The sequence below is a fragment of the Crotalus tigris genome, unplaced genomic scaffold (genome assembly GCF_016545835.1).
Source record: "Crotalus tigris isolate CLP2741 ecotype Arizona unplaced genomic scaffold, ASM1654583v1 scf7180000020838.190719, whole genome shotgun sequence".
NCBI lineage: Eukaryota > Metazoa > Chordata > Lepidosauria > Squamata > Viperidae > Crotalus > Crotalus tigris.
In genome coordinates, this window is record NW_024098209.1 from 112,142 (window position 1) to 138,447 (window position 26,306).

General features: G+C 37.2%; 1 protein-coding gene and 1 long non-coding RNA gene across 3 annotated transcripts in view; one reads left to right on the forward strand and one right to left on the reverse strand.

Annotated features, from left to right (window-relative positions):
• Positions 1 to 548: 548 nt before the first annotated feature.
• LOC120319575 lies at positions 549 to 5,523 on the reverse strand. The gene is made up of 3 exons (XR_005559795.1): positions 5,208 to 5,523; positions 4,798 to 4,848; positions 549 to 2,691 (listed from the first exon to the last, which is right to left on the reverse strand). It is a non-coding gene; the product is annotated as an uncharacterized LOC120319575 (long non-coding RNA).
• Positions 5,524 to 5,814: 291 nt separating this feature from the next.
• Positions 5,815 to 26,306, forward strand: part of PLCZ1 (phospholipase C zeta 1) — a 42,821-nt gene continuing 22,329 nt past the window's right edge. For both annotated transcript variants that reach the window (XR_005559794.1, XM_039368567.1), the window contains exons 1-4: positions 5,815 to 5,903; positions 7,738 to 7,861; positions 12,806 to 13,037; positions 24,322 to 24,523. Coding sequence is in view for 1 of the 2 variants with exons in the window: in XM_039368567.1 (XP_039224501.1) it covers positions 5,893 to 5,903; positions 7,738 to 7,861; positions 12,806 to 13,037; positions 24,322 to 24,523 (569 nt within the window). In the remaining variant the exon portion in view is untranslated. The remainder of the gene's footprint in view (positions 5,904 to 7,737; positions 7,862 to 12,805; positions 13,038 to 24,321; positions 24,524 to 26,306) is intronic.

Sequence of the window (26,306 nt, forward strand, 5' to 3'; positions counted from 1 at the left end):
GTGGATCTTTCTTCTCCTTTCCCAACCAGGAACCAACAACTGCTCCACATGCTTAACTTCTCTCTCCAGGTTTTTTTTTCCTCCAGCCAAAATCATTCCAGGCAGACCTTTTCTCTCCTTCTGTCTTCAATTTTTAGGCTAGACCAGTGGAATATCCCCCAGCAACTGAGGAAGTGGGAGTCCTCTTAGGACTCTAGACCCTAACATCTATATAAAGGTGGGACCAATGGGACTTCTGCCTCAAAATCTTCCCATAGTAGTCGTGGTTAGGAGCCAGGTCAGCCCATTACACTTTGTGACACTGCAGCTGCCCTTCAAGGCCAGAATTGAGCTGCTTTTCCTTTTTTACTCACTTCAATGGCTGGCTTATGCCAGCAGAACAACAACCACACTAGGTCACTCAAGCCCAGATACTACAAACCAATTTCTGTACTTTGAGACATTCATCCTGATATCATGTGCATGAAAGTTTTATCATCTCAGTTCTGGGACCTGATGAAAGCTTTCATGCAAAATGATTCTTCATTGCATCCATACACATCCAAGGCAGAGATGTCTACTACACAAAATTATATATTAAAACTGTTCGGCTGAACCATAATGTATCTATTTTTAGTTTGTACGCATTAAAATTTGATAATGTATGTGTATTATAAATAAATATGATACATCCAATAGTGTCAGTGAGGTGGTTAAAAAAAAGCAAAATGGCCTATGTAGCCCCATGATAAAAGCCTTGCCCCTTTTGTACAATGTGAATACATGTATCAAAGGAGCAACACTTGCATTGTGATGCTATTATTTGCCATTATGCTTTTTTAAAACTCTTTTCCTATAAATGTTGCTTCTTTTAAGGATATCAAAAATGACAAGTTAATTCTATTTACCATATTTCCTAATTCAAGCCATATATGAACATCCAAGAAGCATGTAAAATTCATTTTTGTAAAATGCATTTGTAAAACAGATTTTTCTGTTTTAGTTCATTTTTATTATACATAAGTGTGGACCTTTAAGCCTTCCTGAAAATATTGGTCCTATATTGAAAATATAGGAATATCTTCCCCGACAGCTGAAATATTACATAATCCACATCATTTTCTGTTTATGTCATTATTTCAACATCTGCAATGTCTAGTGATATAAACCGTGCAGTCTGCTTGAAATATTCATCAGTGCAAAGTTGAATGCCAGTTCATGCTGCAATAATTCTATGAATGTACATATTCCCAAGATCAATCGTGCCACTCAATAAAAGCAACAACAAATACAACTCAATATTAATAACATATTGGATTATATAACCTGTTTCTATGAAATTTAGCTAATTATCAGCTACTGGCATAACATCGCTTAGTCACCAGGTTTTTTTAAAAAAAAAAATTCAGAGCCTGGGGCAAACAGGGGAAAATGAAAGTGCATGAACTTGCTGACAGGGATCCAAGTGACTGGGAACTCAGAAATTACTAAAAATGTGTGATGACATATTTGATTGAATCAACCTTTTTTTCCAGTAGAGAAATATGCTAGATTTTAAATTACATGCTTTTACAAATCCCTTGTTTACCTTTCTTGAATCATGAGTAATGTATTGGATGCATGAAAGAATGTCAAAGGTCCAGAAGCTTGCTTTCTTTTTAACAATAAAAATTAGTTACAACCTTCAAAAGGCTGAAGATCTTCTAGTTATTAATTTATTTACCACATGTACAGTATAAGCTACACCTGTATACTAGGATTATGAGTGGCAAATACAGGGTAAGGAGTTAAAATTATAGTTAAGTCCAAAGAAAGACAAAAAAAATTAAACACACAAAAGGACAAACTGGGGGTCTGCTGGAATAACACGAATATCTGGAAGGAGGCCATCCTCACCACTAGGGGTAACGAAGAGAAAGCCTCTTGTCCTACTTCTCATGGATCTTATCGAGGGGAGGTAGGTTGGCTCAACCTCTCTAGATGTTTGTACTAGCCAGCCACATACTAACTTGCCAAGATATTGTTCAATACAATCCAGTATAGGGCCAAGAAGGACTTTAAAATGACTAGCACTTTGATTTGGGTCTGAAGTCAGGTGGCAGCCAATTCAATTACTTCAGAATAGAGATAATTTTACTTACAGCATTGTCTTGTTAGGAATCTTATTACCAATTTTGAACCAGTTAATGATTTGGCTCTCTTTGGAGACTGCTTCTAATGTTGAATTTAAACTATGTGGCATGAAATAGCATATAGGTCTAAGATCACGGTGGGTGCATTGCCCCATCCAGTTTTTGACAATTGTCTACTGGAGTGTCCAAAGTTGTTTCTGTCCTACAACTGGGTCTGAAACTTGACTGGAAAGAATCAAAATAAAACTGTATTGTTAAAACTTCCAGTATTGTCTGAGATTGAACTGCTACCATGTTCTCCACAATCCTTTTCAGAAAAGGATGCTAGAGACTGACAAAATGTTGTCAGTGTAGACTGAGTCAAAGAAAGGTATATTCAGAAATTAAACTATTGTGTCTGCCTGCCATGGGCAATATCTTGCTCTCCTTCAAAGTGTTTGATTTCCCAAATCCAGCTGCACACATACTTGCCTGACCACACAGAGGAGACAGGAAGAGTACTGGTCAAGATTACTGATGGTAGCACTGTAACCACAGAGGACCCCGTCTGCATCTTCAGATTCCATGGTGTAAAAGAAGTCTAAATAATTTCATGAACATAGCTCCATTATTGCTGTGTAGACTACCGGTATGTCAAATCAGTGTCCAAAGCAGAGCAGACATGAGCAAATTTATCTGATAGGAAACTCACAAATTTTATTTGGCTGTTAAAAAAACCCCCAAGGATCTGGCTGGGGTACAACGCAGACATTTGCTTATACCACTGGCTGCCTCAGAAACTGGGATTACTGTTGTCCTTATCGTTGGGCACCTTATCTGACATGTTTGAGATCTTTTCCACAGAATTTTCTTGGTGAGTTTTTTGCGGAGTAGGTTGCTGCTTATTGATGAAATGGGACCACTGCAGCGTGTCATGAAACCATACAGGATGACCTAGTTCAATGATGGCGAACCTTTTAGAGACCCAAACTGCAACCCAAAACCCACTTATATATCGTCAGGTACCAGGTGGGTGTGGCTGCGGTGGTAACGGCAGACTGGGTGGGACTAAAAAATTCAATCAATCAATTCCAACTTTGCAAGATCTTTTTTTTTGCCCCGCAAGAAGTTGAAGTTGATTGATTGAACCTTTTTTTTTTTTTTGCATACCGTGGGGAAGGCCTAAACTGAAAAGGTTTTATGAAACCCAGCTGAAGGCCTAGGACTGGGGCGACGCCGTGCGTGCCCACAGAGAGGGCTCTGTGTGCCACTTGTGGCACGCATGCCATAGGTTTGCCACCATGGACCTAGTTAAAAGAAAGGCTTATGGTTACCTCAAAATATTATGGTTGTCATTTTCTACAGAAATTTTAACATAACATTAAATGTTTGCGCTATGTACTGTTTGCTTTTCCATATGTTATATGCTCTAATTTAGCACTTATGAAAAAGGTATGTTTATTTCTTTTTGATATCAACCATCTAGTTTTATTTTTTCCCTTAAGACTGCAATAATTGTTCTTGTAGTCAAATCAGTATTACTTCCTGATTGACTGTTTATGGGATTAACTAAAAGAAAGTGTATACTGGCAATGAAATCCTGAGCATGCTTACTTAGAAATAAATCCTACTGAGTTTGATGAGTCTTACATAAATACATTTACATAAAATTGGAGCCTAAAACTAGCATTTTGCATGAGCAGAGAAATAATTAAATCTGCTGCAGCAAAACTACTATTATCTGTTTTTCTGATAGTTTTGAATCTACTAAATGGATTTAATTCCACAAAAGCATACTATAAGAATTAGTTCTGTCATAACATTCTATGCATTTTACAAGCACAGCATTTTTACATGTTTAAAAATGTCTGCATACAAATCCCAGCACTTGGCTACAAAAACAACAGAATGCCAGAATTTTTGCGTTTTAAACAAAAAATCTAATAAAGCTAAGGGATCATCCACTCCTAATTATGAAAGTGGTGGAAAATAAAAAATATTCTTGGGTTCTTGCTAAGAAAAAAACATTAAGCTACAGTGGTAGGACTTCACGGAAATCTGACATCTTTTCTCACATATAGATAGTCCTTGTTTAACATTATAATTTGGATGGGCAACTGTTGCTGAGCAACACAGTTATAAAGCCTGTGCCAACTTATGATGGAAATTGCAGTAGTTCTGGTAGCCATATATAACAGAATTATATACGCCTGGATGTGCTTCCCCACTCTTTTTATCTTTGTGTGAATTAGGGAGGGCTTATCTAAGACATTTTCTCAAGTTTTGATTTTTGGAATAGGCCCTAGTCCAGTGATGGCGAACCTTTTAGAGACCGAGTGCCCCAAAACTGGCCCTGCCCCTGCTCCACCCCCCTGCCCCCCCACAGAACCACTCACCACTTCCAGGGCCCGCCGCAGATCGCCCAGGCAGCCCAGTAGTGCTATGGCAGCCACACCCTCTGCTCACGCCCCGCAGCATCAACTGCATGATGGGGTGTGAGGGCAGAGTCTTGTCTATGCTGCCTGGCTGCCATGTTCTTGGCTGTGCTGCTCCATGTGGGTCATGCTCGAGGGGGGCTGCTGGAGAGGAGGAGTTGCAGGAGGAGGCAAGGCTGGGGCAATGGCACGTGTGCCCACAGAGAGGGCTTTGAGTGCTACCTCTGGTACCCGTGCCATAGGTTTGCCACCACTGCCCTAGTCTCTCTTACCTGACCATAGTCTTGGCAAAGGATCTTCCCTCTGTCCTTCAAGGCCATTCCCTGTGCCAATAAAGAAGAATATTTGTAGCTCAGGGTTGAAATGAGGGTTCCTTAACTACTCTCTGGCTATTTTCTTGCAGACATTTCATTACTCAAACTAGATAACCCTCTGGAGCACTGATGATTTTACAAGTACTCAAAAAGCACCAAGGACCCCTCATTCCCTGTGCCATCTATAGATGGCTGGTGAAAGTCACTAATCAATCCCCAGATAAAAATGGCCTGGAAACTTGATCATTTCCTTCCTCCCCCCCCCCAGGCCTCTTGCTCTGCTACTGCCTTTTAAGTTTTCTTCAGGTTTTCTAATTGCCCTGGAATTACTGAAAATAAGAATATTTAAACGAGTCTATTTTGCATACTAGCTATTATGCAGATTGGAGAAGCTGTATAGGAAGTTATTTCGCTGGGTGGAGAGAAAAGCACGGGCAACTGATTCAGAGACTTCTCAACGGCTCCAGCAATTCCAGAGATGGAAGAGGTATTTCTGAGGGATGAAGCACGGCAAGGATGAAGGTCTGAGGAACTCCGGCTTCTTAAACGAAGAGGAGGATTTTTCTGTCCTTCCTCAACGTAGCTTCCTAGACGGGATATACATCACTCAGCACACAGAGCAAACCGTACATCTACCGGTCTACCATTCCCAATCGTCAGCGGAGCAAACCTGCCAGCGCGTTTAAAAAAAAAACACCTTTCCACACCGCGTTCTCTCCGCCGCCGGGCACGAGAAGACGTTCTCCTTCCCGCCTTTTTCATGGGCTGGCCAATCACGCCGCGGGGCGCGCGGAAAAACCGTTGGGCGAAGAACTTCACCTCGTGATGCCACAAGAGAGCTCCGCCCCTTTCTTCGCGCGCTCGCTTTTTTTTTGTTTGTTTGTTTGTGTTAGGGCCGGGCGGCAGGCTGAGGCGGCGGGGTCTACGGGGTTGACGCTCCATCGCCTCTGGCTGGACCGGGGGGGGGGGGGGAAATATGCCGCGCAAGGAACCGCTAACCCCGTTGCAAGAGAGGAGCGAGGCGGGAAGCTCCATGAGGAACTGCCGTGCACCATGGAGACCAGATATCCTTGCTCTCTCTCTGCCTCTCGGTTCCCACGCGTGGCTGAAGAGCCCTGTGGGTTTAGCGGCTTTGCCGTCTGTGGAGATGGACCCTGTCCTATGAATTAGCAACTGGGTGAGGTTGTAGAGCCTAAACTTTCCTTCTAAACTTAGTGAATTCATCCTTGAAGGGGAAGAAAGGTCCGCCGTGTCTTCCTTGGCATCGAAATAAATACCTTACTTTGCTTCTTGTCCCTTGGGAGACATATTTCTCCCGTGTGCCGTTATCCCTCTTTAACAGGAACAATAAATACCTGCCATCTTTTCTTTGAAGAAGGAGCATCGGGCAGCTTGTTAAGGGAGTGACTTATTATGGTTGGTCACAGAATCAGCCAGATGTTTAGACTGGATTTGACCTTATTTTCCCCAGCCAATCCTTTCCAAGGACATGGATGATCTTTACAGATCGTCCTTGACTAACAACAGGTTGTTTAGTGACTGTTCGAAGTTACAAGGGCATTTAAAAAAGCAATTTAATGACCATTTTTCACTCGACTATTGTTAGTGTCCCTGAAGTCATGTGATCAAAATTAGGACACGTGGCAACTGATTCATATTTATGACAGTTGCAGTGTCCATGTGATCACCTTTTGCAACCTTCTGACAAGCAAAATCAATGGGGAAGTAGATCACTTAACAGCTGTGTCAATAAACAGTTGCAGGAATTTGCTTAATAACAGGCAAGAAAGGTCGTAAATTTTGGCTCAATTGTGGTCATGTTGAGCAGTGCCTGTACTATTATTAGATTTGTGTGCTGCGTTTCTTATACATAAACTCAGTGTGGTGAATATATATAATACTCCTTCCTCTCCTATTTTCCCCCAAACAACAACCATGTGAGGTAGTTTGGACTAAGAGGGTGACTAACTCAAAGTCACCTTTCTGCCTTTCATGCCAAAGGGATCATTTATTGCTCTGATCACAGCTTTTTTTAGTAGAAACTTACAGTTGGGGGTGTGTGATACATTCCTTATCTCCATACTCTAAAACAAAGGCATATAAATTTAATAAAAATCCTTGCACTCTAAAGTGGGAGGATAAAAAATTGCTGTCTTCCAGATTATTTTATTTATTTTAGATTTTTCTTATCCTATATTATTTTTTATAAATAACCCAATGTGGTGAACATACCAAATACTCCTTATTTTCTCCACAACCCTGTGAGATGGGTTGGGTTGGGTTGAGAGAGAGTGATTGGCTCCAAGTCACCCATCTGACTTTCGTGCCTAAGGTAAAACTAGAAGTCATAAGTCTCCTGGTTTCTAGCCTGGTATCTTGACCACTAGACCAAACTGGCTCTAGTGTATCCATAATACATGCTTCAGGGAAATAATCACCAAAAGGTTAAGAGTGCACTGTTGACTACATTATTTAGAATGTATTAATTCAAAGCTGGATTTTGAAGTGAATCGTTCAAATGTCATTGATTAATCCTGTGTATAAAGAGGTATTTTTGTATGTAAAATGCATAGGTTTTGCTTCTCCTTTTCAGTCTGTATAAACCTTTTTGAAATACATTTTTGTTATTCGCTGGCTGTAACCTTTTTTTTTAATTTGGCTATGTTTTTCAAGGTTCAGTAGTTTTCAGCATTTAAAGTACTGCCATATATAATAAAGCATTCTTAACTGCTGTCCTATTGAAATGCCCATTTTAAGCATCTTGGAATCAGACATCTTTATATCTAGGTTATCTGCAGATTTAACAATTTGGTATGTATATTTCAGCTTGGCACCAAAACAAAATGAGAATTATGATTTATATTTATTTCTGATTCCCTTAACCAGCTTTTCATTTACATGGTTTTTAAGCATTATCCATGACAGGTTTAGAAAAGGAAAGATTAATTTGGAAACTACCCTGGAACTTCTTAATAAATTTGACATTCCTTTTGATTATATTCATGTGAAATACATTTTTAAGGTGAGAAATTATTATTTAATCATTTTAGAAGTAATAATAACATGCTTTTATTTTTAAAGATAAATATATAACATGCTAGCTAGATATTTACCAATTTAGTTATCATATCCTTCAGTGATCATTGGGGCAGTGGCAATTATTTTGTGGGACAATTGTGTGTTTCTTACAGTGCCATGTATGATAATTAAATATCAGAAAGAAACCAATAGACACACTAAATATCCATGGTAAATTGGTGGAATATCATGCAAGCAGTATTGGCAGTGGCCACAATTTAAAATTATTGTATTAGTTAATTTAGTGCAGTAGCTGTATATATCCAATCATAAATCCTAATTAGAAGTGCCCAATTTAATCTCCTTTTGCAAAAACAATCATAGAGGTACTCTGTATCAGGGCCACAGTACTGAGATAGAGTTGAGCAGTTGAGCAGTGCATGCTCAGTGAAGGTAATGTAGGGCTTTCTTTGTTAGCCAATAAAAGACTGGCATTGTGTTCTCTCTAAAGGGAAGTCCTAATCCACCTTTCCAGAAACAGACTGATTTGTGAACTTTGCCTTTTTAAGTGTGGTTAACAGTAATTTCACCAAACACCCACTAAAGCAGTGGTTCTCAACCCGGGGGTCGGGACCCCATTTGGGGTCGAATGACCATTTCACGGGGGTCGCCAAACAACGCAGTCCGCCATTTTTCCCCCCTTTTCCTTAGCTGTGCTACTCCCTTTTATTCTATTGGTTTTCGAAAACCAATAGAATAAACTCTCTTGAATAGAGTCTAATTCTATTGGCTTTCAAAAGCCAATGGGAATTGTCCAGGCTGTCTCTGCCCTGCTGAGCCCGCCAAAAGTCCCATTCTGCAAAGGGTGCTGCACCAGTAGAGTAGTCCTCGACTTACGACCGGTTGGGGGTCGCGGCATTAAAAAGGTTGAGAACCACTGCACTAAAGTAACAGAGCTGTTGGTCTTTTCTGCTCTAGAAGCCTCACTGCTTTAAAAGAGAACCACCTACTGAGCTGTTCTATCAAAAGAGTTTGGAAGTTTCAATATTTATAGATTGCTTACATTTCTTAGTATAGGTGGTCCTTGACATACAACTACAATTCAGAATAGAATTTTGGTTGCAAGCAAGGCAAAGAGAATTGCACCTGATTTTATAAACTTTTTTTTTGCCACAGTTAAGTGAATCATTGCAGTTAAAAGAAGCAACATGATCATTAAGCAAATCTGGCTTCTTGCACTGACTTTGCTTATGGAAAGCCAGTTGAGAAGGTTACAAATAACGATCATATGACCCCAGGATACTGCAACTGTTGTAAATTCAAACAGGATACTAAGATCCTGAATTTTGATCACATGATCATGGGGATGCTGTGAAGATGTAAGTGAGAGGACTAGACATAAGTCACATTTATTTCAGTGCCTTTGTAACTTCAAATAGATGCTAAATTAATAGTTGTAAGTTGAGGACTACCTGTAAGCAACAATCCTCTAAGAGCTTCCTTTAAAACTTTACACCTCTGAAAGGATAGTATATCCACATTGTCACTTTGATGACATTGCTAAAATAACTGAAGGATAATTAATTAACCTTAAACTATTAACTATAACTGATAAAATTAAATATTTTAAAAATAATTTAAATATTCTAAATATTTCCTTGAGGTAAAAATCTTTTATTTATAATATGTTCTGAAATAAAATATTCTGTTATGATAGAGCCATTCTTTGTCTTACCTTCTGCGTGTTAGAAATATATGTGCATTTAAGGGTTTTTTTTAACAAAAAAAAATTGTTGAAAAATAGTAGCAGTCTTATAGCATGGAGAAATTAGTGCTAATGAAATCAGCAAGCCATATTTCTAGATAATAATAGATAGATAGGAGTCCTGGTGGAGCAATGATTAGAATGCATAATTGTTGACTAACTCTGCCCACAGTCTGGAGTTCGATCCTGACAGACTCAAGGTTGACTCAGCTGAGGTTGGTAAACTGAGGACCCATATTGTTGGAGACAATATGCTGATATTGTAAAACAGGGGTGTCAAACTGCCGGCCCATGGGCCGGACATGTCATCCGGAAGCCACGCCCACCCCATTGCCAGCAATGGCAAAACTGGCCCGATACGTTGCGCGACGTCACGTGATGTCGCAAGTTTGACATGTCTGTTGTAAACCATCGAGAGAGTGCTACAAAGCACCATGGGGTGGTATATAAGCCTAACTGCTATTGCTGTTGCTATTGCTAGATAAAATAAGGAGTGCATTGTAGATAATATGATTAATTTGTTTAAATGGCTAAATATAATCAAAATCGTTTGGGATGAATTTTTTAAAAACTGATTTAGATTTTACTTGTCAGAACCCTTAAAAATTATGACCTGGATCCATCCTAGTTAGACTGAAAACAGCAGATAGTTGTATTAAAGTCCATTCCTTGAGTCAGCAGAAAAGTATTCTAATTCTGCCACAATAATGAGGCCAGTTTTGTTACAGGACAGAGAAAGGAAGGTGATTTCCCTCTCACTGAATAGCACTTGCTAGTGGGATAAAAGCCACTAATTGCTTTTTTTAATGGGAAAGGGGCTGAGGGAGGAGGTAGATTTGAATCTGACAAATTCATGGGTTTAGCTACTGATTTGTGGGATGGATGGGGCTGTCCTCTTTAACAAGGTAGCCTTCTACCTTGCAGATCGAACACTGGCCTTTCAGCTGAATGGCAAAGGTTGCCTGGCTAAATAAAAGAAGCCATCCTGCTTCATTTTGCAATCCTCTCTGCTCCCTTGGTCACCAGAGTGGAAATAAAGCAGGATCAGATGTGGATGCAGAGAGAGCTCTTTAACTGTAATATTTCTAGTCCACCATATCAAAAAACTGGGGAGTAGTAGACTTCCAGATTGTCCTGCCACTTCACCCAACTCTGCTATTGGGACTGGGAGGGGCACATTAGTAAGTTAACTTATGTATCCTTTAGTGCTTGTTAGCTCCTGGGATTTCACAAATTTCTCTCCCTACCAGTCAGCTGTTTTTCAAGCTATTTTTAAATATACGATTGGTTTGGGACTGGGTGGGTGGGATAGCAGGACAATCTGAGAGACATAATTCTTAACTGCCTCTGATCCTATCTCACTATAAGATTAGAAACCTATTGGATAAAGGGCCATCTGCTACCTCTTATTTCCTTCCACCATGGACGCAGTAAAAACAAGAAAGATGGCTATTTATCATCTAAGCGTCCAATTACAGGAGAAGTAGAGGGGGAAGCCAACTTTATCTATATAGACTCCAATCCCATTAAGCTGACTTATGCAATTGTAGATCTGGCAGGAAAAGACCTGTCTATCCCAAATTACTGTAGTTTGCATTCATAGACATGACAGGTAAATATTAGTAAAGTTCAATAACATTTAATTTGAATATTAACAAGTATGGAGAGGGATATGTCTTAAAGTGATAAAAATTGTATTCTATTACACTCAGAATGTAGGAACCTACCATATGGTTAAATAGCTGGTGTTTGGGTTGAGCTAAGTCTCTGAACCAGGATTGACTCAAAGACTTAACAGATTAAAGGAGAGAAAAAGAATTGAACTTGCCACCTGCACAGAGCAGAATGCTCCTAAAAATCTGTTCCCCGGGATTGGAATGTGCATGTATGTGTGTGAAATCACAGCAGCCTAAAATGATAACAAAAGTAGAGATATGTAAATTTTTGAGTTTAAAGAGGAAATTGTACTTAAGATTTGAAATGGGGGAATTTGCCAAATACAGTGATGTGCCCATGCTGGGCATCTTTCCCATTTCAAATTTGACCCTCTAAAGCAGGGATCTTCAACCCCCAGTCCATGGATCAGTAGCAGGCCATGGCATGTCAGCAACCGGTCTGCACAAACAAGCAAGGCCCCATCCGTGGGATGCAGGCAGCACACAAAACCATGCACTCCGTGGTCCGTGGAAAAACCTATCTCCACGGAACTGGTCCCTGGTGCTCAAAAGGTTGGGAACCTCTGCTCTAAAGAGAAGTCATGTTTAATTTTGTACAGTTCATTTGTACTAAATGAAATTGTATTCAGATTTGTATTCAGATGAGAAAACTAAATATTGCCTGAAAAAAGTGATGCTATAATTTCTGGGTGATTTATAGTAGGATATACAATATTAGCATGACTGAAAAAATAAGTTATTTCTAGCTGCAAATGCTATTGAAGCAAGAATTGGTTTCCTAACAGGTAATGCTTACAAGTCTGCTTTATAGCAGCCCAGGGTTATAATAATTACTATATTACTTTATATCAGTATACATTGAAATAAAGCTTTTCAGTGGCATGGAATACAAAATATCCTCTCTACAGAAGCCCATTCCATAAAGATTCATAAATGTCTAAAATGTGACTTGTTTTCTATTCTGTTTCTGTTTTGAAAAAAAAATATCACTAGATAGCTGCTTGATTAGATGTCCTATTGAAAGTAGGAGGCTGGTTATGGTTGGAATAAAATGCTGAACTAGTGTTAAGTTATTGCTAGAGGATTTTTCTTATGTTAAGTTTTAAGTTTATGTGTACCTGGTTTTAAAAGACAATATCAGGGAGCTGAATTTGGTTGAATGATTAAATCTAGCCTTCTACCTGAGCCCTCTAGTTTAGAGGAATCTACTTCATGTGGTGCTGATCTTCTCCAAGCAGTGAAGATATGTTTGTTGTATTTGGTGAACTGGCCAGCTAGAAACTTTCCACATGAGCTTGGGTGAATTGATCCCTACTAACAATATTACAAGATAACTATAATATTGGGTGACAACAGCAGTAGAAATAGAGATTGCTCTGTTGGACCACAGTGCCTTCTTGGTACAATAAATATCTAAGAAGAGTAACTGAATATTTTTTGGTGTTTTTCTTTTTCTATTCATGATATCATGTATTATATGTATCTTATTATTTTTCTTTTAAACCAGACAAGTGATTCATTCAAGGCTGGAAACATTACTATAGAGGATTTTAGAAGAATATATCGTGCTATAGCACATAGATGTGAAATTCATGAGCTCTTCACAATCCACTCTCCAAACCACAGAATACTATCACTACCAAATCTAGTTGGCTTTCTCAGAAATGAACAGTTTCAGGATAATGCTGATGAAACAATTGCATCTCAACTTATTGCAAAATTTGAGCCCGTTGAAGAAGGTATGCTATATTTTTAATTCCTGAATATCACATTTTTTTACCAAATGGAATTCAGTAATACTACACAAATTACTTTAGAAATAAAACATACTCTCAGGAATCTAATTTTCAAATATAAAAATATGGATCATTTTTAATATTGAAATAGCATAGATTTTTCAATACAAATTACTTAAAAGATAGTAAAGATGGAATTGTCTTTCAGTTGTCATGCTAAAAAATATTCTTCTATTTGCTGGCATTTTTTAATGGAATTGGGATGATGGAGAGGGGAATAATTGTGTGCTATTTTGTCCTGCTTTCCAAAGCAGCTTTGGACAAAGATACCCTGCTTATCTGGTCATTCTTAAAAAAAGGCCAATATGTCCATATAGGGATTTTTTTCATTTAATTTAAGCCAGTTGCTGCTGGAGTATAGTGTCCTTTCCTTCATTTGGTGGTGGTTGGATTGAGAAATGATTGCTGCTGAGCTCAGATATTTTTACAATTCACAAATGATCTAAAATAAAAGCTAAGGGTAGAGTCTTGTGATGGTACCATTTTATGCATATTGCACTGAAAATTGCACGTGGGTAAGGAACAGATAGTATGTAAAGGGTTAACATTTCCACCTTTGCAATATTTACATCCTGCAGACATAAATAAGAAAATACATTCTGGAAAAAAGTCTCTGGACAATTTGAAATTTTATTCCTAATTTATACAGTATTTGACATCTGTTGATACAGATTTTTCCCGATAATGATTAATTAAATTAAAAATTATATATCCCACAATTAAGTAAACAGTTGCCAGGTCTCATAGGCATAATCAGTACTTCATAGCCAATGGTTTCAAAGACCAGTGATATATTTAGTTAGTCTAATATGATAATTCTTCTCATCTGCCTCTCACTAAGATTTAAGTCAACATAACTATGACATCTTCAGACTATAAGCTGTGTAGCATGGGAAAAAGTGATGATATCCAGTCTGTAATTGTAACTGAAAGCAGACTGTACAGAAAAGTCTTAAAGACAATACAGAATAAAATGACAGATATAATCAAATGCTGGTAAATCTGAAAAACCCAATCTTCATTAAATTTACATAGATTCATTCTTAAAAAGATTTAGAATTGCTAATAGAATTTTAAAAAATGACCATACGTGAATTATGTATATAAAATTTGATATTTTCAAAGCTTGAATGCATTGCAGACTTTTTAATTTGTACTTATTTTGAATAGTAATATTCTGTTTTCCACTTACAAGGATCCATAAAGTAATCTTAGATAAATTTATAAACATAATATGACTTTACAGAAGCAAAGCTAAAATAGCATTATCAAATAAAATCAAGAGCTCCAAAAATATGTAGATGTTAAAATGCTAATTATGAATTCTGTTAAAGACTTTAAAGAATAAGATTATTTTATCTTGGTATTAAGGCATAAGAGAAATTAAGGCCCTCCATACATAGTCTCAGATTTCCCTCCTAACAAACTGGACAGGAAAAGTTAATTGAAAGAACAAATCGTTCAGAACTTTGATTAGTAATATTTATTAGAAGGAAGATTAAGATTACTACATAAGAATCCAAGTGAGTATTCTACTCTTAAATGAGGCACTAATATATAGACAACAGCAATGGTCACAGGCTTCAAAATGATGGAAATAACTGAGAGACTTTATGTGCCTTTTTATGTGCCAGGCAGACTTTGATCACCCAATTGGTTTTGCCATTTTTAGACTATAGCTGTCAGAACCCTATGTTCTGTGTGGATGGGATTTCTTATTCTTTTTGGGTTCTGCCGTTCTCCTGGGAGGGGGGGAGGGAAAGCTTGAGGTGCCTATGTGTATTTGCTTTGCTCTGTCTTTTGCTCTATCCTCTTTGATGTGTCTCTAATGGGGTGAGAATGGAATGTACCTCCGGCCATCTGCCTTATCTCTGAGCGTGGAAGAAACGGTGCAGATACCTAACACCCTTGGAAGTGGCGCCTTATCGCTCTGTTCTCACAGTGTTTTCACACCTGCAGATTGGCCTGTTTAAACCATCCAGATAGACAGGGTGGGGCTACTATGGACACTTTTAATTACTTGATTTGTGTGGGAAACCTTCAGATTCTGCCTTCTGTTCCTGCTGTCAACACCTCCCAATAAAAGTTCCTTTTGAAATGATGCTGTTTCAAGAGTTCTGCTTTCCTGGGAGAACTGATTGAGGTGGGTCCTTACATTAGCTATGAATTTCCACGATAGATAATATGATGGAAAAACCATCTTCCATGTCCTTATACTCTTTCAAATGCAGGGGCCTAGAAACCTGCTTTTGGGGGTGAAAGAGATCGCCCTGTTTCTGTTTTGCTATTAGATGTCTTATCAATATGAGAATCAACCCTCACACTTAAAAGAACAAAATAAATGAGTATCAGAAAGGACTAATATTTATATAGCATGTTTCTGACCTGTAGGTGTCAAAAATTAAAGGTATATAAAAATTAAAAGATTTAGGGAAGGATGAAAACAGTAGAAATACTAAAAATAAAGGATTTACGTTTTAATTTTCCAGATACTGTAATCCTTGCAAGTTTAAGCATAGCCAAATCCTACATTTGTCTATTCTGAGTATGTTAAAAGTAATTAGTGTACTTGGCCTTAATCCCTATAGTGTTCTAACTTTAATTATATTTAGCTCATATGCATTGTTTAAAAATATTTTACAATATTTCAGAATGTGTATGCTAAGTCATAAAGTGTTAAATCAGAAGTACAGAGCATCTGTCTTGAAATTAGGATTGCCTTGTATGACACTAATGCTGATGCGGATCACAGTCTGGAAAGATTTTTGTCTGACTCTTAAGTGTTACACTCCATCAACAATTATTTGGTTATTCCAAAAATAATTTTCTTACTTATATATGAAAATGAAATTGTTTTCGATCCATTTCACTATACATTTCATGTCACGCTATTTAGTTGTGGATATTGCATTTTTAAAAAGAAAATCAAAAGACACTCCCCCGAATAGACCTATGCTTTATGCGTATAATGTGTACGTATGTATGTATGTATGTATGTACGTACGTACACACACACACACACACACTCACACACACACACACAGAAAAGATAGAAGCAACATTTTCCTGAGACAAATAAAGTGAAGAAACAGATAAAAAAAATCTTACTAATGCATTATGGGTATTACATGGAAATGTCACAGAAGAGAATAGAGATTAATTATTCACACTAGTCAGGAAGAATTGGTTGTGTCCCCATTTCTGTACCTGATGTTAAACTGTGAGTAAGATACATAAAAAAAATCAAGACGGAGATAAGATAGTGATGGCTAATTTGGGTGCCATTCACATATATAAATAGACTTAAATGGAATAAAATAAAGTAAGATGGAATTAAATGGAATAGTGTTCATCTAGAAACACTGAATAATCCTCTTACTGGCTCTGAAAGTATAAATGACAGCTGTAATTAGTTTACCATTCTGAATTGATACAGCACTTAGGGAAAACAGGACTAGTCTCACTTATATAAGCCTGCTTACCTAGAGACGAGTACTACACTATGTCTATGTCATGCCATGTAGATGACGAAATGAAACATTTACTAATGAATGTGGTCATTAACACTTAGAACTAATTGGACTATCTATCCTCTATCAAAGATAATTAAAAGTTTGCCAAGAAAGAAAACTAAGAAAGCTTAAAATAGATTGCAGGAACCATTGAATTTGGAATATTGTTTATTAAAGTACTTTTGAATTAATTAAATATAATACACATTCCTATAAGGATTATTTAAACTTGTTACAAAGGACGATTGGATGATTTCCATAAATAAAGAGACAAAGAAAATTGGAAGCTGTAAAGGACCATATATAGAACTACAGAGTGCTAAAGGGATTAAAAAGTTAAGGGAAAAAAGCCTCTCTTTATTTTCTATTTCTCATTTCTGGATTGTGAATTAAAAGAAAAATGAGTACTACTAAAAGAGAAGCAAAAATAACAAAAGGAGAAGATCATGGTTATAGAGCAAATAACAGAAAAAGGAATGGTGGCACAGGTTTTATGAAAGATAGTTATAGAAATGGGGAAGAAGTATTAGTCACAGTACTGGTAACTGAGATCAGGGCTTTTCAACTTTTCACCCATTGTACCACTTTTAGGATGTGGCAATAATCGGGTACCACCAGTCGCCTAGCAAAGTGTCAAAAACTTGATGACTCCCCCCCCAAAAAAGTAAAAAAGCGATAAAGTACAGGTAGTCCTCAACGTACAATAGCTCACTTAATGACTGTTCGAAGTTACAATGGCACTGAAAAAAGTGCCCCCCAAGCCACAGCCAAGCAAGACACGTGCCTGCCCACCCAGCGGCGCTCTTCCTCCTTTCTGAAGTTTTCATTATTGTGAGCATTTCTGTTGAGCGGCAGTGGAGCTGGGGTGGGGGGGTGTTGGTTTTTATTCCACCTATCTGCTGGGTGGTTGCAGCAGGTTTTGGTCACTTCACATGACCCTGGGACACTGTGACTGTCATAAATATGAATCAGTTGCCAAGCATCTGAATGTAAATCACAAGACCCTGGAGATACTGCAACATTCCAGGTGATCGGCACTTCTTCTGGGCTTAGCAGAAGCGCCAGGATAAGCGCTGAGTTCCAGCTGATCCTGGTGCTTCCACTGAGTCCTGGCAGCCCCGAAGAAGTGCTGATCAGCTGGAAAGCGACACTGATCCTGGTGCTTCCACTGAGCCCTGACAGCCCTGCAGCTCTAGCCATCTCTTGCTCAGGCTTGTGCAGTGCTACCACCAGTTCAGCTCATTCCCCTCCCCCACTACCACTTTTCTAGGATGGCCGCGTGCCACCTGCCAGGTGCCAATGTACCACAGGTGGTACCCGTACCACTGGTTGAAAAGCCCTGACTGAGATAACAGCAACTATGACTGCATCAACTAAAAGTGATCTGATTTCACTAGAAAAAATGGAAAGATTTGCAAATATTGAAAACAAAAACTTGAAAAATCTCTAATACAGATGAATGGAGTGTCATAGGTCCTATAGACAGAGATGAATAAAGTAAAACTCTGAGGCTTGAAAATTCCTCAAAGAACATGTTTATTAGGTACAAAGTATTGGCACAGTCAAAAGTGAAACCAAATCTGAATACACAAGTAACAATTGACCAATTACAAAGTTTAATGTCCCACCCTATGCAAGCAATTACGTTCCCCAATATACTTATTTGGCGGGCTTTTTATGCAATGCCCAGTCCCTGGTCGCAGGAGCAGTAGATACTTTGGTTCCCATGGGACAGAAAATTATTTTGACTAACAAAGCACCTGGGCAACACCCCTCCGTTCAATGTGGCAACCTAGAACGAGAAGAAAAAATGGCTGCAGCCATACTCATTGTAGAGTTGACACGGAAAAGTTAAACAGTTTAAAGGAAAAAATTGAAATTTTGGAAAATAAGACAGAAATGGAAATTTGGATAATTTGGCACTACTGGAAAAAAGAGAAACACTTTTTTTCTAGGCTGAAAACAGCTCCAGAGGAACCTGGTGAAGATATTAGAGAGTTGTTGAAACCTTACTAAAAATTTTTGGAAGGAGACAAAGATAGGGATGCAAAAATGGTCAAAGTATACAGAATTAATACAAGATATCCAAAGATTGTAACAAGAAATGTACCAAGAGATACAGTACATGCTTGTGCTCTTTATCAGGAAGAAGAGAAGAGGCCAGGTTCTACAACAACATATTAACATTGTTATGGATTAACAATTCAGAAGTGATTATATTCAAAGATATACTTATCAGACTATTGGAACTGGAGGAGACACAGTTGCATCAAAAAGAAGGATAGGCAGAACAAATACAATAAGAAATTGAGGAAAAGATTACTATGTTGCGAGTTACAGGGATAAACTTTGCTTAAGGAGGAATGGATTGTGAAGATGGCACAGAGGTGGCACAATTGATCTGTTTGATCGGGGATAAAACTAAATACTTTTATAAAAGACTGAAAATCCTTTATGGACTTTTTGCTGAAAATGGAAAAAAATGAGTTGGTGATTTTTGCATTTGTACATAAAAACAGTTTAATATGGGATACAGAGGAATATGCTATGTATTCTTAGAAAGGGAGAATGGATAATAAGTTTGTAACTGCTGCAATGGAGATCAGAAGTTGTTTTTTTTAATTATTTCTTTTTTTTCTTTATCTGTATTGTGTTTTATATTGTTTCTTTTATTGTATTTTTTTCTTCTGAGGAAATCTTCACTCAAATCTTAATAGACTAGAACAAGTAATTTAATAATTAAATTAACTAAATAAAATTATTAACAATTGTTTTTCTTTTAAAATTTAGAGCATAGATAGAATGTGTTATGCTATGTGTGGCCCCTATTATGCTGAGCTTGAGCCAGAAGTTGATGGCAAATGTTTAATTTTGGCAACATATTTTGGGGTCGTTTTTCAGGTTTGGGTGGGTTTAAGTGTCATTTTCCTTCTTATTCAAAACAACAACAACAAAAAAAAACCAGGCTTAAAAATGTCAGCTGTCCCATTTCCTTTTTTTAATTATTTTTTTTTTCATCAACATATGTTAATTTTTCCAATCAACAAGTTGTCTGGAGTTTGCTAAGCTAATACATGTTCAATTCCTAATCCTTCATTCTTTTCTCTAACCAAGAATAAAATAAATTCCAAATTTGATAGTAGTCTGTATCTTCTTTGTCTTTCAACCTCATAGTTAATCTGTCCATCTCTGCACATTCCAATATTTTCCTGATTATTTCTTCCTCTGATAGCAACCCTTCATTCTTCCAGTATTGTGCAAAAATTATTCTCGCTGCTGTGGTAATGTGTAAAATTAAATATAATTTCTGCTTATTAGTCTTTTCAGGCATAATGCCTAGTAAAAACAGTTCAGGTTTAAAATCCACTTATTTGTCCAATATTTTTTCTAACCACATATGTATATTTTTCCAATAAGCCTTTGCCTTCCCACATGTCCACCAAATAGTCCCTTTGGAATATCGTGCCTCTTGAGGTGAGATCTCCACCCATTCTCTTGGCTTCCCAAAAGAGCCTGAAGACCAGGTTCTACCAATTGGCCTGAGGCCTCTATAGGGGAACATCATACTGGAGGTAGCTAATGAACTAACAGAAGGGTCTATCTATAACCCATGTGTACCTCTCTCCTTTTCTCGCCATCTTTGTCAATTTTAAGTTTAATTTTAATGCTAATATTTATTATTTTATTATTTTAATGTTTTATTCTATTTATTTTACTTGTAAGCTACCTAGAACCTCCTCTTGCTGCGATGGGTAGCGTATACATTTCATAATAAAACAAATGGAATAAATTAAGAATAATATGTTATTATTTTAGGTTTCTTTGGTATAATAGTGAGTGGCATTGTGGCCTATGGTGAAGACTCTTGCCTCCCACTCAGAAGGTTGAGAATTCAGTTCTAGATAGCGGCAGAGGTTTCTCTCCTAGGAAGCAAAGAAAAAACATTTGTAGTGTCAGGAAGGGCATCCGGCCAGTAAACTCTCAGCTCCATCCAGTCGCCCCAACTGTACCCCGAATTAAGGGATTACTGGGTTGTAAAAAAGGAAGTTAGGTATAATATATTGTGTGTGAGCATGTTTATAATGTAGTCCCTGAGTTTAGCTTGATTCCTAGTCATCACATGTCCACATGGTTTTTGAGTGGCTGTCTTCCATATATTCCGGAAAACACACCTTGAAACTTCCCATATTTGCTGTTCTGTAGCTTAGGAAAACATGTCAAAATCACTGAAATGCACCACAGTGCAGAAAAGCTAACTTTCCATCACTGCATGGCACTTTTATGAGAAAAAATGCCCCAGCAATTAATTTTACTAAATTAAAAGCTAAAATTGTTAAATTATTGTCATGGCTAAATGGCATGAAATTGCATGTCTAGTCCATTTGCCAGTAGTGACTTATTGTTTAGTAGCTGCTTTGCCAGGGATTTCTCAAGTGGAGATTTTTGTTTTAAAGTCCTCTGTTCAGGAAATTGTGAACAGATATTTAATGTAAACTCAATCAATCTTGCAAGTCATCTTAGGAAGAAAATATATTAAGTTATAAGCCTACAAGCATACAAATACATTATTTACTGATATATTTGTGACTGTATTTATAGGCTCCAAAGATGGAGAGAGAAAAATATATATTTTGAATTTTTTGATACTAGATAATAAAGTTTGTATATTAGCAAAAAACAAATTGTTTCTTGATTTGCTTTTGTTATTTTTCTACTTCTTTTTTTCTTGCATTAAAAATAATGGAATATTCAATTTTTGTACACAAGGAGTGTCACAGTCTCATATAGTTAAGATCTCGATATAAATAATCATATGGCTATAGCAGATTCATTGTCGGGGTCTTCCACTTTGCAAAATTTGGTAGGTCATTGGGTAGGCTAGATCAGTGGTGGCAAACCTATGGCACGGGTGCCAGAGGCGGCACTTAGAGCTCTCTCTGTGGGCATGTGCTTCGTCGCCCGAGTCCTAGGCCTTCAGCTGGGTTTTATAAAATCTTTTCGCTTTAGGCCTCCGTCGCCTTGTGTAAAAAAAAAAAAGTTCAATCAGTCAATTTCAACTTCTTGCAGGAAAAAAAAGTTCTTGCAAAGTTGGAATTGATTGATTGAACTTTTTAGTCCCACCCAGTCTGCCGTTACCACCACAGCCACACCCACCCAATGGGCCACGGCCACCCAATTGACCACACCCTGCCAATGGGCCACACCCACCTGGCACTCGACGATGCATAAGTGGGTTTTGGGTTGCAGTTTGGGCACTCGGTCTCTAAAAGGTTCGCCATCACTGGGCTAGATAAAAACAAGGTTCTGTTTACATAGTGGCAATTTATGTACAGTATCCCATAATTGCATGTGACCACATATGAGTTGTCTTTTGCATATGGATGAGTATGCAAAGAGAGCCAAAAATGGATTCTGAAAAGGAGCATATTTGTGAAAGATAGTACGCAAGCCAATCTCCTTTGATCTAGCGGCTACAAGAATTAAACTTTCCTCTTGCCTTAAACATCTAAAACAGTCTTTTTAATTGTCGTTTGCCTTCATAACCTTTGCATCTGAAAATAGTATTTTTAGTCCTATTGTCTTCTTAGCTTCTTAGCACTTAGCAACAGCATCAAATTTGTATAACAGAGACCTGCTAGAACATTAATAACAGAATGCTTGTGGAACGTGGCAGTCTTAAGACACAGTAGATAAAAACAGACCATACGCTGCATATACATTCTACTTGCCACATTGGAATAGGAGGGTGAGAGATGGTATATTGTCTTCAGGACTGTAACTTATGTTCTGTTTAACATTTTGAAGTACATATAACAATGAATGCAGTCATTTAATTAGTTGCAGCCTAGATGTAGGAAAGTGTTCCTCCTTGACAAATACAGTTACTCTCTTCCTAAAGAACTTGTAGCCTAAGAAAGTGAGCCTTGAAAATAATTAGGATCAAAGGGAAGAATAAAAGTAAAATATGCTTTGGGTGGAAATAAAGCCAGTCATACACTTCATATTCTCAAACCCTCATTTTATTCGTCCTTTTGCATCTTTTTAAAGAGTCCATTTTTATATCCTGAACCTCATAAGTCCCAAATGCAAGAGTAAATATATGAAATATATAAATAGAAACATGTTATACACCTTTTTTAAAAAAGTCCAATAGATAAATTTATGTGATGCATGATTTTTTTTCTTAAAAACTAAAGAAAAGAAAATATTAGTATCCTACCTATACAGATTTATTTGGAAAATCAGTCCTATTAACAGCAAATGTATTTTATCTGTCTGCTCTTTTGCAGTATTGCATGATATTCTAGTGTGACTAGAATTCCTTTCTTACGTAGAATAAATCTTTCTCCTATGAAACCTCAAATTTAACCCAGATTCTGGGAGGCTCGGACTCTCATGATAAAAATCCCTTGAGGGTTTATAAAATGGTTATACGTGGATGGAGATGGGCCAGAGTCTCTTTATACAGAGTCACTTGGTAGAGTAAAATGGGTAGCAAATAAATTTAATTAATAAATAGATACACCACATATTTATACTGCATTGGTGTTTTATTTCTGTATCATATCAATATTGTGTGATAGAAAGGAGGCAAAACAATCATAATGGTGCTTAACTGACTTTGTTTTGAAGCAACATCTTTGAACAAGTTTGAGATTTTCTATTTACTGAGGAAAAAATTAAAGAGATTTGGGTGTCAAATTCAACATGGGCATTAAAAAATCCAGTTGTGTTAGGAAATTAAGCGCTTTAAGTAAAGAACAATAATTGGGGGAAATAAGAGCTGCAGCATTGCTTTAGAATCAGAGGACAGAAGTCAGTTAAGAATAGAGTTTTAAATTACATTGTGTCTGTAAAAATAATTTAAAATGGATTGAACGTAAGACTGCAATCTTTAGTTGAGTCCTACTCAACCATTTTCTGTACAAAATATGAATAGACATACACTCTGACTTGGGGATTGGCAGAATTGTAGCTCTAGGCCACAAAATCAAGTGCAGCCACAGATGCATTTCCTCACAACCTCACTAAATTAATAGAGGTAGAAATCTCATAAGATCATAGTATCTTTTGTCATTTTGACAGTTTCAGATGAGAACTTGCAAGGCGATAGTGCTTTATTTTATTTATTGGGCATGTAACTGATTGTATGACAGTCCATACAATGGTGCCCAGGTGAACATTCTAAAAGGCTCACTGGCATAGTACTAAATCTTATACATGGAAAAGATACGATAGGATTTATTGCTTTACAATATATACTAAATGCACACACAAGTACGCAGCCTAGTATGTTAGCTAATATCAAATGTAGTTTGTGATCTGACTGATAATATTTTCTATCAATTTGAACAGCAAACACTATTCTGAGGGAATTTCATTTATAAGATGTTAGGCTTAACCTAAATAACTGGCAAGAAAAATATACTGAGGGTGCATCAGCCAAAGCTCATGAAAGATATCACTCAATTACTGAGTTGATAAATAAGTTATATGAGCATATAAAATACTTATCACATGTGATTCATTTTCTTTCAATTTCTCATCACTGAGTGCAAGAACAGTTTAGATTTTCACATGTGATCTGACATTCTGTGTTACATTAATATATTTAGTCTGGAATATTGTCAATTTGTGCTTAATTCTGTTTGTGTCCATGCTGGAGATATATATATATATATATATATATATGTTTGTAATGTTCTGGATTTCAGCAAGGAGAAATAAAGAGATGACCTTTGAAGGATTTATAAGATATGTGACCTCTGAGGACTGCACAATATTTAAAAATGAGCACAGAATTGTTTACCAGGATATGTCCCGTCCGCTATGTGAATACTTTATTTCATCCTCACACAACACCTACCTCTTATCTGATCAGCTAATAGGGTCAAGTCACCTCTGGGGCTATGCAAGGTATTTGTATGCATTTTGAATCATTAGTTTAATATAATAAGTAGTTCAGTAGAGCAGCTTCTTCTGTTTTCCTGAATCTCATTTTCAAAAGCATAAATTAAAACATCATTAAAAATACCCACTGAAAACCACAAATAGAAAGCAAAGTGGCTAGACTACAATTCAATATGACAGATAAATATTTTAGTGTTGCAACTGGGTTTTGATTTAAACAGAAGAATATACATTTTCAAAATATAAATTTACTAAGGAAACCCATATAGCCTGTGCCAAAGCATGCTAGGGTAAAATGTTTACTTTCCATAAATAGTCCACTGCATGATTTACAAACTCATTTCCCCATATTTATGTATGTGTATATATGGAGTGTTCAGAGTGTCTAAGATTTGCTAGAGCCATTTTGAGGCAGACCATTAAACAAAATGAACAATAAAGGAGTGTGAGAACTTATAGGACTCTAGGGTTTCTCATTAAGAACTAGAATTGTACCATGTTTTGTGCTATGCTTTTTCAGTTCCAGGAGTTCTTTAATTTATGCGGATAAATTCTGTGCACAGAAGGAAGGAGTGAGGAACAGATCATAGAAGATTAGCAGCAAGAGGGAAGAACAAGCACTTTGTGCAGACATTGAAACTTAGAATTTTTTAGGAGCCAATGCTGTGTATGAGGTTTAAGAAACATATGTTAATAATTGAGACAGACCTCCCAAGCATACTAATTTCTTGGGCCTGGGAACAGTATGTACAGAACATTTTTTTGCTTAAGAGGGAGAAAAAAAATCTAACTGAGCCTAGCTGAACTAGTAGTAACTATATGGATGCATCCATCTCATTTTCTTGGCAAGAATATGGAAGTTGCTTGCCATCAATTCTCATGCTAGCCTAGAGATTTTGCCTTGAGATTTTAGGATAGTTTTTTCTGCAAATACTGATCAGGCATGACAATGCTTAGTTTTCTAATGTAAGGTACTGACTGAAGTGTCCACTTGTGTATGATGAAACACATACCATTAAAAGTTATGAATAACTAGCAATATAAAGGAGATTAAAGGAGGACAGGAAAACAAAAGATATGAGTCAGATCATCAGTTGCCTAAAACTGTTTAAGCATTGTCAAAGATTCAGTAAGAGAGTAGGAATGTATTTGTAGTAGACCCAGATAAATCATGTTATGGGCCTGCACATGGATCCTTATGGAAGATCACTAAATATTGCTTAAATGATATACTTCAGGATATGAAAGCTTATTTAAACACCCACAAGCCTTTTAACACTTTTTGTTAAAAAAGATTAGCACAGATTGAGGAATGAACTAACATTGAACTTGTGAGACTTATCCTGTTCTGAGCTGGGTCCCCACAGAAGTACCAAATATTTTAACAGAAATTAATAGAATAATAGAGTTGGCAGGAACCTTGGAGGTATTCTAGTCCAACCCTCTGCTGGAGCAGGAGATCTTGTACCATCTCAAACAAATGGCTGTTCAGTCTCTTTTCAAAAGCCTCCAGTGATGAAGTACCCTCAATTTCTGAAGGCAAACCATTCCACTAGTTTATTGTTCCTACTGTTAGGAAATTTCTCCTTAGTTCTAGGTTGCTTCTCTCCTTGATTAATTTCCATCTATTGCTTCTTGTTTTGCCTTCTGGTGCTTTGGAAAATAGATTGACCCCCTCTTGTTTGTAGCAGTCCCTTAAATATTGGAACACTGCTATCATGTCGCCCCTTGTCCTTCTTTTTACTAGACTAGATATACTCAATTCCTGCAACATTTTTTTTTATATTGT